Genomic DNA, 18205 nt, shown 5'->3' with positions numbered 1-18205 from the left:
GGAACTCGTTGCCGGAGAATGTGGTGGCAGCGGCTGGCCTTACGGAGTTTAAGGGGGGTTTGGACAGATTCCTGAAGGAAAAGTCCATTGAACATTATTAATTTTGGGGGGGGGGTGGGGGGGGGGGGGTTTGCCGGGTTCTTGAAGCCTGGATTGGCCGCTGTCGGAGACAGGATGCTGGGCTTGATGAACCCTTGGTCTTTTCCCAGTATGGCGGTGCTTATGTGCTTTTTAATTCCTCTTTTTGTTCTCCACTGTTGCTGTTCTGCCATGACTCCCGCCCCAATGCATCTGTTTTTCCAGTTGGCTTCTGTGGATTTTGGGCGCCAGACTAGCTTTCTGGTGCGGTGGACTGCCAGAGCTGCAACTCCTGGAGCATTCTGTTGACCTGGTGGGTCACTTGGTCCTCTGCTGCTTCCAGTGCCCCCTAGGTTTGTAGGGCGCCTCCTTTTGAAGATCCTGTGGCGGAAATTCCTGGGTGCGCAGTAGGAGTGATGGTCACGGGCCAAGTCCCTCCTCCATCACCTTTGCAATGAGGTCTTCTTGTATCTCCAGTTCCTGCCTTGTCTCCAAGTTCCTGTTAAGCTCCAATCCTGCCTTGTCTCATCAGGATCCAATTCTAGCCTTGTTCCCTTGTCCTGTCTTGTCTAGTCTGGATCTAGTTCTAGTGCTTTGCCCAGGACTATGCCTGGCTCGAGTGACTCTCCTGTTCCTACCGGGGTCCAGCTGTGGTCCAAGGGTTCACTGCTCCCTTGAACTGTGACAGTCCTATGTCCTCCCTTACTTAGATCTTGGAGGTTTTTTTTTTTTTTGGTGTGTTTTTTTTGCTGTTGAGACCTATATGGTTTTGTGTGTTTTATTTCCAAAGTCTTATAATTACAAATTAAAAAAAAATTAACATCCTGCAAAACGTACCTATGAGGAGGGCCATTTGATTATGAAAAGAGGGATTAAGGGGCTTATACGTTTGAATAGCTTGAGGTACCTTAGTCCTTCCCATACAGCTGTTACTAAAAGTTTTATAGCAAATTTGAACATACAGGATTGATAGCCATCTCAAAGTATGAAACATAGCATGGGTTTAGATAGCTCATGGTTTTAGGTTATTTAATGTGATATATATTATAGATAGATACTCCTCTTGAGTCTTGTCTCTTTGCTTATTGTGGTTTCCTCTTTTATTTCCTCTTTATGCTTACATTTTGTAAATCACTCTGTTTTTGTACAAAATGCAGGTATGTCAAGAAATAAACATAGGCACAAAATTCTTTGTGAAAGTCTATAACATTCATACTGAGTATAACTGTATTAAAAAACTCCAAACAGCCCAGAATACCGCAGCCAGACTCGTATTTGGAAAAACCAAATACGAAAGTGTGAAACCCTTAAGAGAGAAACTTCACTGGCTCCCTCTCAAGGAACGCATTGAGTTTAAGATCTGCACAACCGTACACAAAATCATTCACGCAGATGCCCCACTTTACATGTTAAACCTAGTGGACCTACCACCCAGAAACGCCAAAAGATCAGCCTGCAAATTCCTCAATCTGAACTTCCCCAGCTGTAAAGGACTTAAATATAAGCAGGCATACGCCACTACCTTCTCGTACAGAAGTACACAGCTATGGAACGCACTACCCACAGCCCTAAAAACCATGGACAATCTAATCAACTTTCTCAAATCTTTGAAGACACATCTCTTCAACAAAGCCTACAAAAAGAACCCTTAACGACACACATCACCACCCAACCCACCCAAGTATCAAAATACACCTCTTACACCACCCTATCTAATACCTCCTTCTCTAATCCCTCATACATCTGCTTACTACTGATTGTATCTAAGATCCTGTCATGACTATGTCATAACAACACTCTGTAAGCCACATTGAGCCTGCAAATAGGTGGGATAATGTGGGATTCAAATGCAATAAATAATAATAATAATTTGAGCAAAGTTAAGGTAGAATTGGCCATTTCTTGTGCAGGAATGCAATTCATTGATCATCTAAGTCACTAAAGTAATATGTTTGTATTGGTGTGTGCAAGGAATGTTCAGCTCTTAGGCTGTATTATTGTAAACAAGCTTTGCTACAGAACTGTATTAAAAAAAAAATTCCAGTTCAAAAGTTACGTAGTTGGGTGTATTTCAAATTATACTCTCACAATACAGCACTTTCTGTCCTCAGGATCATAACTTAGAGAAACGTCGTAGAAGCTCACGCCGCGTCAGTTTTGCAGAGACAATAAGGTGAGCCTGAAGTATAATGTAAACTTTATGCTTTGGAGGCGTACTCTGTGTATTTTATGAACTATAAGCTAGGGACAACGCCAGTCTTTAAGTTAAAGGACAAATGGAGCTTTTAACAAAAACACTTTTTTATGACTGCTAAAATCTTGGTGGTGACCTTGTACCTGATGTATATGGGGGAAGAGATGTATTCGTTTACGGGAGGCCTGGGCAGTATGTTCCTGGGAGGGATTTTGTGCTTTAGTCAGAGTGACTTCGTGACTGGGCTTCTGCAAGCCTCTTGCTGGACATTGGGCAGAGTACAGTATTGATGCTAAATTCTGTCTGGTTTGCTAACAGAACTTAATGATTTCTTTGCTCAAGTTACATTTTTTTTTGCTTCTTTTAAGATAGGTTTTTCTGCTTCTAGTTCTAGGGTATTTGTCACAGACCTTCATGAAAATGTTGTAGGAGAGCTCAGCCATGCAGGTAAAGATCATACTTGAGTTGTGTGTGTTTTGGTTTTTTTTTTTTAACCTTATATAATTGTCTGATTTATTAGGGAAAGGGGGGAAAGGGAAATGGGACTTGATATACCGCTTTTCTGAGGTTTTTGCAACTACATTCAAAGCGTTTTACATATATTCAGGTACTTATTTTGTACCAGGGGCAATGGAGGGTTAAGTGACTTGCCCAGAGTCACAAGGAGCTGCAGTGGGAATCGAACTCAGTTCTCCAGGATCAAAGTCCACTGCACTAACCACTAGGCCACTCCTCCACTCCTATGATATCTTCTATATTTGTCTTCTGAAAACATTTTCTACCTGTAACAGTTTTGTTTGGCTAAGTAAAGTTGCTTATTCTTTAAACAAGCATGATGACTTCTCCCATGTTTGGGTGAGAGGGCTGCCAGATCTGAAATAACAAAGCTGCCATATGGGAACATCAAAACTATCATTTTGCGAAAGTTTAAACTGCAAAATGGAAAATTTGTATCACAGATATGAAGTGAAATGGTGACATGGGATTTTGAATCCTGTTTGGAGACCAGTTCTGTGAATTATATTAAGAATTGAAGATTATTACTCTGCTAAGAATCTTGATGTGTTAGTCCCTGCAATTGAGATCTTAGCCCTTTAAAGTAGATTTGTCCTTTTACCTACATAAGTACATAAGTAATGCCATACTGGGAAAAGACCAAGGGTCCATCGAGCCCAGCATCTTGTCCACGACAGCGGCCAATCCAGGCCAAGGGCACCTGGCAAGCTTCCCAAACGTACAAACATTCTATACATGTTATTCCTGGGATTTTGGATTTTTCCAAGTCCGTTTAGTAGCGGTTTATGGACTTGTCCTTTAGGAAACCGTCCAACCCCTTTTTAAACTCTGCTAAGCTAACCGCCTTCACCACATTTTCCGGCAATGAATTCCAGAGTTTAATTACACGTTGGGTGAAGAAAAATTTTCTCCGATTTGTTTTAAATTTACTACACTGTAATTTAATCGCATGCCCCCTAGTCCTAGTATTTTTGGAAAGCGTGAACAGACGCTTCACATCCACCTGTTCCACTCCACTCATTATTTTATATACCTCTATCATGTCTCCCCTCAGCCGTCTCTTCCCCAAGCTGAATAGCCCTAGCCTCCTTAGTCTTTCTTCATAGGGAAGTCGTCCCATCCCCGCTATCATTTAGTCGCCCTTTGCTGCACCTTTTCCAATTCTACTATATCTTTCTTGAGATGCGGCGACCAGAATTGAACACAATACTCAAGGTGCGGTCGCACCATGGAGCGATACAACGGCATTATAACATCCTCACACCTGTTTTCCATACCTTTCCTAATAATACCCAACATTCTATTCGCTTTCCTAGCCGCAGCAGCACACTGAGCAGAAGGTTTCAGTGTGTTATCGACGACGACACCCAGATCCCTTTCTTGGTCCATAACTCCTAACGTGGAACCTTGCATGACGTAGCTATAATTCGGGTTCTTTTTTCCCACATGCATCACCTTGCACTTGCTCACATTAAACGTCATCTGCCATTTAGCCGCCCAGTCTCCCAGTCTCGTAAGGTCCTCTTGTAATTTTTCACAATCCTGTCGCGAGTTAACGACTTTGAATAACTTTGTGTCATCAGCAAATTTAATTACCTCGCTAGTTACTCCCATCTCTAAATCATTTATAAATATATTAAAAAGCAGCGGTCCTAGCACAGACCCCTGAGGAACCCCACTAACTACTCTTCTCCATTGTGAATACTGCCCATTTAACCCCACTCTCTGTTTCCTATCCTTCAACCAGTTTTTAATCCACAATAGGACATTTCCTCCTATCCCATGACCCTCCAATTTCCTCTGTAGCCTTTCATGAGGTACCTTGTCAAACGCCTTTTGAAAATCCAGATACACAATATCAACCGGCTCCCCTTTGTCCTCATGTTTGTTTACTCCTTCAAAGAATTGAAGTAAATTGGTCAGGCAAGATTTCCCCACACAAAAGCCATGCTGACTCGGTCTCAGTAATCCATGTCCTCTGATGTGCTCTGTAATTTTGTTTTTAATAATAGCCTCTACCATTTTCCCCGGCACCGACGTCAGACTTACTGGTCTATAATTTCCCGGATCTCCCCTGGAGCCTTTTTTAAAAATGGGCGTTACATTGGTCATCTAGCGATCCAGCTAATTCTTTTACCAGATTCTTGCTTCTAATATACCTAAAAAAGTTTTTTTTTCTGTTTTTTTGCCTCCAGTACAATCTCTTCTTTTCAAAGTCTCTTTGCCTTTCTTATCAGCGCTTTGCATTTGACTTGCCATTCCTTATGCCAAAAGCCAGTTGATCCTGTCCCAGAATCTGGAGTATCTGGGGGTGCATTTTGACACTTGCCAGGGTGTTCCTGCTGGATCTCTGCAGGGACAAGCTCCAGTCACAGATCTGCCTGTTACTCTCACTTCCAAATCCATGGGCATGGGTTTTTGTCCAAGTCCCGGACTCTATGGCAGTGACAGCAGAAGGTGTGCCCTGGACCAGGGCACACATGAGATCTCTGCAGTTCTCCTTCCGGTCCCAGTGTCCCAGGACTACCAGCATCTTCCCTGGTTCTTGCAGGCAATGTTCAGCATGAGCTGGTGGCTGCAGACCACCCATCTTTTTCAGGGAATTCTTTTGGTGTCCTTCCAATGGATAATAGTGGTCACAGATGCCAGCCTCTTGGGTTGGGGAGCACATTGCCAACATTTCTGTGCTCAGGGCCTCTGGTGGGAGACTGAGGTGCAATGGCCATCAACAGGCTAGAACTCGGAGCCGTTTGGAAGGCTCTGTGGGCCTTTCAGGATGTTCTCCAGGGGCACCCAGTCTGAGTTCTCAGACAACATGACAGCGATATCTTATATCAGCATTCAAGTAGGGACTCAGCGTTCAGTTGGCGGCAGAAGTGCATCTTCTGCTTCAGTGGGCAGAGAGCCACGTTCCTGTTTTCTTGGCAGTTCGTATCGCTTGAGTGAAACACCCAGGCTGTCTTTTTGATCAGAAACTCTCTGGACCCAGTGGAATGGGAACCGTCTCTGAAGGTGTTTTAACTCCTAGTCGACGTGGGGGAACTCCAACCCTAAATATCATGGCCTCACATTGCAATGCAAAGGTGCTTCAGTTTTTCAGCAGAAGAAAAGAGCTCAGATCTGAGAGGATTGATGCACTCCTTTAGCACTGGCTGGAATTGGACCTGCTTTACATCTTTCTCCCTTGACCAATGATTGACAGGGTCCTTCACAGGATCCTTCTCCACCCAGATCGGGTGATATTGATAGCTCCGGACTGACCACGCAGGCCGTGGTATGTGGATCTCTTTCAGCTCTTTGTGGACAGTCAGCTTCTGCTTCCACTGCTCCTGAGCCTTCTCTCACAGGGCCCAGTTCTCATGGACAATCTGTGTCAGTTTGGTCTTATAAGGCTTGGCTCTTGAGCGGTCGCAGATGAGGAAGAAGGGTTATGTGGAAGACATGATCACCACCTTGTTGGAGCTACAGAAGCACTCCATGTCTTCAGCCTGTGCTCCAGTCTGGAAGCTAGTCGAGGCCTGGTGTTCAGAGGAGGGCACTTTCATCTCTCAAGTCTACTTTGCCCTACATTTTGGCCATTTTGGAGGACTGCTTCAAAAAGGGGCTGGCCTACACCTCTATGACAGAACAGTGGGTTTCTGCCATGTTTATGCTTTAAAATGTTACAGAGAAAAGACCTGCAGTGATGTGGCCAGCTTTTTTTTTTTTTTAACTTGTTCTGAACTCTGGCCCAGGAGCTCAATTTCCTTTTGCCTTCAGTCTTAGCTAGGAAGAAAAGAGAGTAAGATCTCTTTGCTGAGGCTCGGTGAAGTGTTATAATTAATCCATATTTCAGTTACCTGTTATTGTTCTGCTGCTTGCACTCTTTCTGTTTCACTGTTCAAGTTCTGACAATAAACCTGATTAGTTTGTTGACTCTGCTTGTCTGGACTGATAAAGAATCCTGGTGGTTTGTGTGTTGGGTTGGTGAGTGCTTTCTGGGAATTGTGGGGACCACAGAGTGTGGCCTCCAGTAACCTAGAAATCACTGGTGATAATTTGAGAGCGGGAGACTTCGCCCAGAGGCGGTTGTGACCCAGTTGGTGGAAGGAGGATGCTAGTGTAGAGCACAAGTGGCAGGTGCAGGTGGATCTGAGTTGTGCTGGGGATAGACCCTCTAAGTGGCTGCAGGGTAGCCCCAGGTGTGTAACTAGCTGTTTTATGATAATCTCCTTATTAGTACAAGTAGCCATCTTAGCCTGCTATCAGGGGCAAATGGGAAATTCCTCCTTGGCCACTCATCTGGATGTAGTCCTTTTCTTAAGGGGGTCATTCATCTTGAACTTCTGTGTGCAGTGTGTCGTCCTTGGAATATTAACCTAGTTCTCAAGGTGCTGCAGAAAACTCCTTTTGAGCCTTTGAAGAGGGCTAGAGTACAGGACATGGTGTTTCTTTTGGGCATCTCCTCGGTTTGACACATTTCAGAGCTTCAGGACTTGTCTTTCAGGGATCCCTTTCTTTCTTTCTTGGAAGCAGAGGTTACTATCCATACAGAGCCTTCCTTTCTACTGAAGATGGTCTCTGCTTTTCTTGTTAATAATCTTTTGTTCCTTCCATGCTTCACAAGAGAGGACTGAGCAGCAGATTTTGATTCCTTACATCTCCTTGATGTTCCGGTACAAACACACTACCTGGAGATTACTAATGAGTTTCACCATTCAGATCATCTCTTTGTTCTGTTTGGAGACCCAAAGAAGGAAATGCAGCCTCTAAAGTGACTGTGCGGTGGATCAAGGAAGCCATTTCAGGCGCCTGTATTGTTGACAAACAGCCTCAGGCTTCTCTGTGGGCGCACTCAACCAAGGCTTTTTCCTCCTCTTGGGCTAAGTCCCTGGGGTTTTTTTTTTTTTTGAGGAGATCTGTAGATCCAATATACGGTCTTCACTGCACTCCTTTGCCAAACATTACTGTTTTGATGTGGCTGCTAGGTCGGAGGCATCCTTCAGAGCATTGGTGCTGTTAGCTGGTGCTTCAATTGCCCGCTCTCATTGAAGATTGCTTGTTACATCCTATTTCTCTGGATTCCTCCTCTTTAATGATAAGGAAGGAAACACTGTCTTACCTGATGATTGTTTTCTTTCTTTGAATCATAGCAAATAAATCCAGAGGCTCGTCCTCTGAGTATTTTGTGTCCTTTTCTCAGCTTGTTTCTCTATTTAGGATTGTTGAAGTTTTCAATTGGTTTGGTGATTTATATTGGATTTGAGTCAGTATTGCTGTGAGGAGGGAGCAGATTCCTGTTGACTTTATTTAAAATACTATCTAACCAGACTGCTTACCGTCCTGTATTGGAGTTCAGAATTGCCCTCTATCTCCGCTTGCTGGTAGATGGTCGTAATCCATTTGTCTCTGGATTCGTCCTCTGATTCAAGAAAAGAATATTATCAAGTAAGACATAACTTTTCATATAACAATTTTTCCCCCTGGAAAAGTTCTTTGTGACTGTCATTTTCAAAGCTCTTAGACTTGCAAAGTTCCATAGTGTATATTATCATCATAACTAAGAGCTTTGATTCAAGGCCTGACTGGTTCAGGATCTAAAATGAGAGAAAGCCTTACAGGCCCATGACTCTAACCTGAACTCCAGTGTGACTGCAGAACTCATGATCTGTTGTGACACTCTCATGCAGCAGAATGAGGAACGGGCGTAGGTGGAAAAACAGAGTAACATGGTTTAGCAACATGGTGGTCACAGATGTTTTGGTGAAAAATAGAACAAGATAACTCCTCAGGAAGATGACTTACAAGCTCATTTTCAAAGCACTTAGCCTCCCAAAGTTCCATAGAAACCTATGGAACTTAGCCTCCCAAAGTGCTTTGAAAATATGCCTCTTAGTCTTCCAGGAAGAGCTAGTCCATTATTAGCTTTTCCAGTAAATACTGACCACATTATTATAATAGCCAATCAGTGTTAACCATTATATTAGCATAGATCCAATAAGGTGTAATTACTGTCATATTACCTGTATCCTGAATGGGCATATAAAAATGAGTGTACTTCCTACTTCAATGGGGAGACAGTCATAGCCAGTACCTTTGTGCAAGCAGGGCTGCTCTCCCATGAGAAACCAATCAATTGTATCTACATTGGCAAGTAATAATAAAAGAATTGTCTTTCTTATAAGGAATAAATCCTATTGCTTTCTCATAAGTAGCCTTGGGTCTTTTATATCTGCAAATTGACTTTGGCAGGTAATTTAGGGTGGGGGCGAAAAAGACCCTAAATAATTTATACTTTTGTGTAGAGTTCTGTACTCTCATGAGACATTATTATTTGTTATCTATGCTTGTTAAGTAATAAACAATTGCATTTCTTATACCTACGTAGTCTTGGTTTATTTATTCCACCTATTAGGGGGTGGCTGGTCCATACTACTCTAGGAAGGGGATAAATAAACCTAAATAATTCAATAGGTTACTATGGAACTTTTTAAGTCTAAATGCTTTGAAAATACACCTCGCATGTGTTTCTTCACTGTGACTATCTTCAATTGATGAGTTAATTTTAGGTTTCATTATATGATGCATAGAATGCAAAGACCTTTGATTTATTTAATTTAATTTATTTATTTATTACATTTGTATCCCACATTTTTCCGCATAGCAGTAGGTTCAATGTGGCTTATAGTTCCAGAGAGGAGAGTAGCAACTCCGGGAATATATACAGAGTGGAAAATAAAGTAACAGTAGGTGCAAGGAAGCTTACATAAAATAGTTAATGTAATTTAATTCAAAGAAATAAAAGAATACCGACCATATGTAATAACAAAGAAATGTGTAATGCTATAGAAATAGGAAAATAAATTGGTGAAATAATTTTGTTCTTAAAAGTACATGTTATTACAGAATGGCGTTATGAATCAATTGTGTATGACCCCTGTTGCAGCCGTATGTGCTATAAAACAGCCATTTTTGGGTGGTTTTGGTTTACGCTATTTAAAATAAGGATTCGCTTCATTTAGTGGACTACTGTACTTATGTTTTTAATAAAACTATTTTAATACATTTTTTTTTGTTCCTGGCACATTTGCTCCTTTTTGCTCATGAGCATATTAGAGGACAGGAGTGGAAAGGTAGGTGAGGATCAAGACTATGGGTAGGTACATTTATAGAGAATTACTAGTTTGAATCTGGCATGACATTTGACAGGAAGCTACTGTAGATAATGAAGTAGGGGAGTCATAGAGACAAGAATATAAACATTGGAGTACTGAAAAAAAATGAAAGGGTAGAGTCTGGTAGGCTAGCAAAGAGAAGTTTATAAAAAGATGGCTATTTAAGCATCAAAAGTGATAGAAGAGCAGATCGTCTTAGATTTTAGATATTCATATTATGGATAAATGAGTATGGTGTGAGACGAAAGGATGAATGGTCAAGTGAAGATTTTGGGCTGAAATTAGGTAGCATATGAGAGAGCCTGAAGGTGGGGTGTACTAGGAAATGTAGGGATATATAGAATTTCAGGTCAACTAAGCTTCAGCAGTAGGAATTGTGACCACATCCACAAGAACATGGCTAAGAGAATGATGAGAGCATGAAGGAAATAGGGAAAAGTAGAAGAATGAGAAGATTGATTTGTATATTAGCTAAAGAATGATAAAAAAAGGTTGAAGGATAATTTTATCATTGTAAATTTCCGAAAGTAACAGCAATGACATAAGTTGGCCCAACCCTTCAGAATATTTTACAGTATAGTGAGAAGAACAGAGCCTCCAAGATGCTAAAATCTAAGGAGGGAACTAGATAGGGTTTATTATTTGTTTTAAAAGAAGGAAAGAGGTAGGGGAGAATGCCGTTAAAATAAGTGAGGCTAAAATAGATAAAACAGGCAGCTCCTTGTGACTCTGGGCAAGTCACTTAACCCTCCATTGCCTGTCACATTGAGCCTGCCATGAATGGGAAAAAGTGTGGGGTACAAATGTAACAAAAAAAAAAAACCTTGATCCATAGCATCAAAAGCTGCTGAAATGTCTGAGATTGTGAACAGTAGAGAAACAAAAAGTGAATATTTGAAAATGAAGAAAAGACTTCATATTGATTTTATAGTAAGGTATCACTTTGTTAGATAAGAATTGACTTTTTTTCCTCCACTTGTAGGGATGGATACTTTGCTTCATGCCCCTATCCAAACTTCAGTGCAGCAGTCAGAGGTATACGATTTTTGTACCTTGTCTTGGTTTGTGCTATAAATGTCATTTCAATTGAAATGAATGCTGATACTATTTCCAGAGCATTCCAGCAAAGACCTTAAGAGCTCTCTGAATAAGTGCAGTAATTCTAATTACTCCTCTTGGGCAGTATGCGCTTTGGAGTTCTTAAGGTTTCTTAACACTTGGATATGTTTTTTTTGTTTAGTTTTTAAAGTTATATTTCTTTGTAACATTCCTGTCAGCAAACCTTTCTTCTGATGGTTTCTGACAAGCTTTCATGTCATGGGGCCCTTTTTAATTAACTATAGGGTCCCACGATTTTTTGCCTTTTTAAATTTACAGTGATGGAAATAAGTATTTGATCCCTTGCTGATTTTGTAAGTTTGCCCACTGACAAAGACATGAGCAGCCCATAATTGAAGGGTAGGTTATTGGTAACAGTGAGAGATAGCACATCACAAATTAAATCCGGAAAATCACATTGTGGAAAGTATATGAATTTATTTGCATTCTGCAGAGGGAAATAAGTATTTAATCCCTCTGGCAAACAAGACCTAATACTTGGTGGCAAAACCCTTGTTGGCAAGCACAGCGGTCAGACGTCTTCTGTAGTTGATGATGAGGTTTGCACACATGTCAGGAGGAATTTTGGTCCACTCCTCTTTGCAGATCATCTCTAAATCATTAAGAGTTCTGGGCTGTCGCTTGGCAACTCGCAGCTTCAGCTCCCTCCATAAGTTTTCAATGGGATTAAGGTCTGGTGACTGGCTAGGCCACTCCATGACCCTAATGTGCTTCTTCCTGAGCCACTCCTTTGTTGCCTTGGCTGTATGTTTTGGGTCATTGTCGTGCTGGAAGACCCAGCCACGACCCATTTTTAAGGCCCTGGCGGAGGGAAGGAGGTTGTCACTCAGAATTGTACGGTACATGGCCCCATCCATTCTCCCATTGATGCGGTGAAGTAGTCCTGTGCCCTTAGCAGAGAAACACCCCCAAAACAACATTTCCACCTCCATGCTTGACAGTGGGGACGGTGTTCTTTAGGTCATAGGCAGCATTTCTCTTCCTCCAAACACGGCGAGTTGAGTTCATGCCAAAGAGCTCAATTTTTGTCTCATCTGACCACAGCACCTTCTCCCAATCACTCTCGGCATCATCCAGGTGTTCACTGGCAAACTTCAGACGGGCCGTCACATGTACCTTCCGGAGCAGGGGGACCTTGCGGGCACTGCAGGATTGCAATCCGTTATGTCGTAATGTGTTACCAATGGTTTTCGTGGTGACAGTGGTCCCAGCTGCCTTGAGATCATTGACAAGTTCCCCCCTTGTAGTTGTAGGCTGATTTCTAACCTTCCTCATGATCAAGGATACCCCACGAGGTGAGATTTTGCGTGGAGCCCCAGATCTTTGTCGATTGACAGTCATTTTGTACTTCTTCCATTTTCTTACTATGGCACCAACAGTTGTCTCCTTCTCGCCCAGCGTCTTACTGATGGTTTTGTAGCCCATTCCAGCCTTGTGCAGGTGTATGATCTTGTCCCTGACATCCTTAGACAGCTCCTTGCTCTTGGCCATTTTGTAGAGGTTAGAGTCTGACTGATTCACTGAGTCTGTGGACAGGTGTCTTTCATACAGGTGACCATTGCCGACAGCTGTCTGTCATGCAGGTAACGAGTTGATTTGGAGCATCTACCTGGTCTGTAGGGGCCAGATCTCTTACTGGTTGGTGGGGGATCAAATACTTATTTCCCTCTGCAGAATGCAAATAAATTCATATACTTTCCACAATGTGATTTTCCGGATTTAATTTGTGATGTGCTATCTCTCACTGTTACCAATAACCTACCCTTCAATTATGGGCTGCTCATGTCTTTGTCAGTGGGCAAACTTACAAAATCAGCAAGGGATCAAATACTTATTTCCACCACTGTATTTTAAAGTTCATAACTAAAGCATAACAGCTCAAGGTAGTACAGCCAATAGACTTTGCCTCATCCTGCTTAGTATCTCCATAATATACCAGTACCCCCAAACTATGTCATGCACAAGTGTTTTTTTTTTTCTTCATAATAAAAGAAAATATAGAACATAATCTAATTTTGCCAAAATACCATCCACTCTAGCCACACACATAGATGCCTCACTTTCTGCCTCTCTTCAGGCTGTGGAGGCCATCTTCTTGCACTCATTCAACATGTCAAGGTCATTCCACCTTTAGGATATGCACCCCCCCCCCCAAATCCAAAACCTCCATTCAGTGGTTTCCTTCACAATTCTGTTGTAAGCTTTTGTATCGTATGGATTTCAGACTATCTAACCAAACCTCAGTGCTAGTTACCTAGTTTTTTCCTGTAGGGAATTTTGTTGTTCTGCCAAGATTTCAGTCCCCAACTTCAGCTTCCTGAGGAGGGGGATGATCTGAAAGTACTGAGGTTGTTTCTTAAAGAGAAGCTCAGAGATCCAAGATGGCCGCGGTATGATTGGCGTCAGCGGACGCGTTACGATCCAGCTCTAGTAGACACTGGAAAGAGAGCCTTATCTGCCGTTTGCGATGGGTAAGAGACGGGGGAAGGTCAGGGAGACTCCCTCTCTCCCTGGAAGTAAACCCCCGCTCCAACAGTCGACACTTGAGCGGTTTGGAATCGCCTCCGGTTCAGAAGCGACATCTACTCCTGCTGCTGGAGCCAGCGTATCAGAGCTGGCTGACAGTGTCAACGGGGCTTCCCTGAGCCCTGTTCTGCGTGCAGCGCCCCCTCAACCAGGAAGGGAGTGCTTCGTGATGAGTCCTGTTGTTCAAACCCCGACGGGAGAAGAGAGCATTCAGGGAGGGAACCTACACGAAGCCGGAACAAATGCTGCCAGCTTGAATATACCAGAGGGTAGTTCTGCTCCTGTAGTTTCTACTACAAGTGTGAATATCCTGGAACAAACTGCTAGAGCACCTCAACTGGTTTTCGAGGGAAAAGAAAAACCTGCTGTAGTGACGTTAGAGTCACTTTGGGAACTGAATTCTTCCACTCTCTCTGCCTTACAGACTTTGATAGCAAAGAATACTGAAAGTATCAAGGCTATAGCCGAGACTGCATTAAAACAATTACAAATTAATGATTACCAAGCTATGGAGGTAAAAACTCTATCTGAAAAATTTGCAAAAATGGAACTTGTGGAACAATCTTTGATTAAGGACAGGTGTTTTGCCTCTAAGCGCTTGGAGTATTTGGAGAATCAATCAAAGAGACTTAACCTGCGTATTATAAACTTTCCAAAATCGCCACTTATTACTCCAGTACAAATGGTTAAGAAATATGTAGTGGAAGTTCTGGGAATGACTGATAGTTCATTACCACCTATTACAAGAGCATATTATTTACAGAGTACTGGTAAAGTACCAGATAATTTAAATCCTTCAGGTGGAATGAATCTAACTGAGTTCCTAGAATCCTCTCTGGAGGTGGTCACGCAAAGGACAACTTTGTTGGTGACATTTGCCCTGGAGATAGATAGAGATGCAGTGCTTAGGCTGTCCTTGAGACATCTCAATTCTTTATTTTTGGGTTCAAAAGTAAGGGTTTTCCCGGACCTTTCCAGGGAAACCCAGAAGAGACGTAAGTTATTTTTGCTACTGCGTTCAAGGGTAGTAGCACTTGGTGCAAATTTTCAATTAAAGTTCCCTTGTGTTTGTAGGATTCTATACCAAACAAAGCAATTTCAGTTTTTTGAACCCAATCAATTGGAGGATTTTTTGAAAAGCAAAGAGGGTGTGATTGTGAGAATTTAGACCCAAATGTAACACTGTATAGCAGCCTGGAATAGGTCATTCTGAATATGACGCAATCTTTTGATAAGTATAATTGATTGAGCTTTGTTATATTAGCTTATAATCTAATATAATAAAACGCACCGTGAACGTTCTAATGAGGACAACGTTCTGTGAAGCCCTGAAGCCATCTGACGTCACTGAAGCTGTAGGGTTCGTGGATTCGTGGTGTGAAGCCTTCAAGCCAGCCAGCCGTCTCTGCCCCGCCCTCGCGAAAAAAACAAACAAATCGGGAAGCGAAACGTCAGGGAAGGAGGCGGCGCTCCCGACGTCTAGCCTTCCCTTCGCTGTGTTCCGCCTTCAAAATAAGGCGGAACACAGCGAAGGGAAAGCTAGACGTCGGGAGCGCCGCCTCCTTCCCTGACGCTTCGCTGCACGAACCGCCACGGAGGTAAAGTTAAAAAGAATAATAAAAAAAAAAGGGATGCATGGATGCGAGGCATGGATGCGAAGGGGGGGGGGGGGAGAAGAGGGCGGGCCAGGCTGGGACATGGGAGAGAGAGTAGCATGGATGCGAGGGGGGGGGTCATGGAAGGGCGAGAGGGGACTTGCTGGAAAAGGATGAATGGAGGCGGCAGGGGACAGAGGAGCATGGATGGGTATGGATTAGGAGGACAGGGCACAGGGAGAGAGGGGAATTACTGGAAATGGATGAATGGAGGGGGCAGGGGACAGAGGAGCATGGATGGGCATGGATTGGGAGGGCAGGACTCAGGGAGAGAGGGAAATTGCTGGATAGGGAAAAATGGAGGGGCCAGGTGACAGATGAGCATGGATTGGAAGGGCAAGACTCAGGGAGAGGGGAATTGCTGGATAGGGATGAATGGAGGGGACAGATGGGCATGGATGGATATGGATTGCAGAGCAGGCCTCAGGCAGAGAGGGGAAATGCTGGATAGGGAAAAATGGAGGGGCCAGGTGACAGAGGAGCATGGATGGGCATGGATTGGAAGGGCAGGACTCAGGGAGAGGGGAATTGCTGGATAGGGATGAATGGAGGGGACAGATGGGCATGGATGGATATGGATTGCAGAGCAGGCCTCAGGCAGAGAGGGGAAATGCTGGATAGGGAAAAATGGAGGGGCCAGGTGACAGAGGAGCATGGATGGGCATGGATTGGAAGGGCAGGACTCAGGAAGAGGGGAATTGCTGCATAGGGATGAATGGAGGGGACAGATGGGCATGGATGGATATGGATTGCAGAGCAGGCCTCAGGCAGAGAGGGGAAATGCTAGATAGGGAAAAATGGAGGGCCCAGGTGACAGATGAGCATGGATGGGCATGGATTGGAAGGGCAGGAGTCAGGGAGAGGGGAATTGCTGGATAGGGATGAATGGAGGGGACAGATGGGCATGGATGGATATGGATTGCAGAGCAGGCCTCAGGCAGAGAGGGGAAATGCTGGATAGGGAAAAATGGAGGGGCCAGGTGACAGAGGAGCATGGATTGGAAGGGCAGGACTCAGGGAGAGGGGAATTGCTGGATAGGGATGAATGGAGGGGACAGATGGGCATGGATGGATATGGATTGCAGGGCAGGCCTCAGGCAGAGAGGGGAAATGCTGGATAGGGATGAATGGAGGGGGCAGGTGACAGACAAACATGGATGGCCATGGATTGGGAGGGCAGGGCTCAGGGACAGAGGGGAATTGCTGGAAAAGGATGAATGGAGGGGGCAGGGGACAGATGGCCATGGATTGGGAGGGCACGGCTCACACTCTCTCTCTCATATACAATGTCTTTCTGACTCTCACTCTCACACACTCTGTCTCACACTGTATCACATTCACTCTCTATGTGCCACACAGTCACTCACACACTCGCTTGGTGTCATACACTCACTCTCACAGAGAATCTGTGTCTCACACACACTCTCTCTCTTGCCCACACACACACACTCTCTCTCACACTGTGTCTCACATACACACTTGCACACACTCTCATTCTCACACACACTCTCTCACAAACACACTCACACCCAGACTCACTCTCTCTCTCACACACTCACACTTTCACTCTGACTCTCAAACAGTCACTCTCACATACACTCTCCCAAACATACACACTCCAAGGAAAACCTTGCTAGCGCCCGTTTCATTTGTGTCAGAAACGGGCCTTTTTTACTAGTTACATATATTTTTCCTCTTGGGTCAATTACATTTATTTGTGGACGATAGTTATTATTTGCTTTTTAGAAGTATGATTTTGTAATTAAAGATGGAATTATTGCATGTATCGTGTAATATTCAAGATTGATTGAATATTGTATAATGAAAAAATTTGAAAAATAAAATAATAAAAAAAAAAAAGAGAAGCTCAGAACTCCTGAGGCACTGGTGGTGCGTTCTATTGAGGAGCCATTCGCTTTGGCATTAGGAGTTCCATATTTGTCAATCATGAGGGGTCTTAGAGATCATTCTCAGGCCTTTCCAATTCATAAGACGTTCAGGACCCGATTACAGCAGAATGGGTCTCGCTGGACACGGAGCTAAGAATGGGAAGTGCCATCACTCACCTCTACCTGTTAGTTCTGGAGGAGAAAATTGCAGCTTACCTGGGTGGACTTCCTTGTTACTGCATGTGACTAAGACAAACCCCCTTGCCAGAGGAAGGGGGTATTTCCCTAAAAGACCTACGGGATAGGAAGCTAGAAGGCTCGCTGAAACAAGTCTTTGAATTGGCCTCTTTGGGCCTTCAAGCAACAGCTCGTTCGTGGCAAGAGCATGGCTGAAGTGGCATCAGCAGTCTGCAACACAAGACGAGTGCCATAACACCCAGATGGAAGCGGATGCCGTTAATGACATTTTATGGGTTACAGCCTGCAGTATGTCTTTGGCTGTCACAGCACATCGGCAACTCTGGTTGCAGCATCAGTCACATCTAGTTAAACTAGGGGGAAACTAAGCCACAGTGGTTTCCAGGTAAGCCAGAAGACTCTGGTCGTCCATCTTCAGGGGGCTCTCTTTGATTTGGAGACAGCAAATGGTACCAGCCTGGTTGTCAGCAATATGGTCAGAAATCCCGCTTTCAGGAACACCAATCTTTCGTTTGGACAGGAAGGCCTCCTCTGTCAGCCAGAGTGCCCAATATCTCTCGAGCTTCACAGTGATGTGAGGCTGGGTTCACTCTTCTCTTCCTCTGGTGGGAGGACATCTTCAGGAGTTTCGGGAGAAGTGGGCCAAAATCACATCAGTGATTTTCTTGATATTCTTAGAGAAGGTTACAAGTTGGCTTTTCTGCCCAGTCACTCCTCTCTTCTTGCAGTCATCGGTCGTCGAAAAGGAACTAAGGCAGTCAAGGTTCAGGCCTCCATAGATTCCTTGCTGGTACTCCAGACCATTGTTCTAGTTCCCCAGGCCAAACAGGGACAAGGCAGATACAACATCTACTTCATTCTCCCAAAGAAGGAAGA

General features: G+C 43.7%; 1 protein-coding gene across 1 annotated transcript in view; it reads left to right on the top strand.

Moving 5' to 3' along the window:
- The first annotated feature begins 2247 nt into the window (after positions 1–2247).
- The window catches only part of KNL1 (kinetochore scaffold 1), a 305881-nt gene continuing 289923 nt past the window's right edge, over positions 2248–18205 (top strand). Inside the window, exons 1-3 of the mRNA XM_030213700.1 lie at positions 2248–2251; positions 2661–2719; positions 10925–10977. Coding sequence (XP_030069560.1) covers positions 10927–10977 — 51 coding nt within the window. The 5' untranslated portion in view covers positions 2248–2251; positions 2661–2719; positions 10925–10926. The remainder of the gene's footprint in view (positions 2252–2660; positions 2720–10924; positions 10978–18205) is intronic.

This window comes from Microcaecilia unicolor, chromosome 9, assembly GCF_901765095.1.
Source record: "Microcaecilia unicolor chromosome 9, aMicUni1.1, whole genome shotgun sequence".
NCBI classification, from domain to species: Eukaryota; Metazoa; Chordata; class Amphibia; order Gymnophiona; family Siphonopidae; genus Microcaecilia; species Microcaecilia unicolor.
Note: the sequence above shows the minus strand (reverse complement) of the source record. Positions and strands in the feature narration are given on the sequence as shown.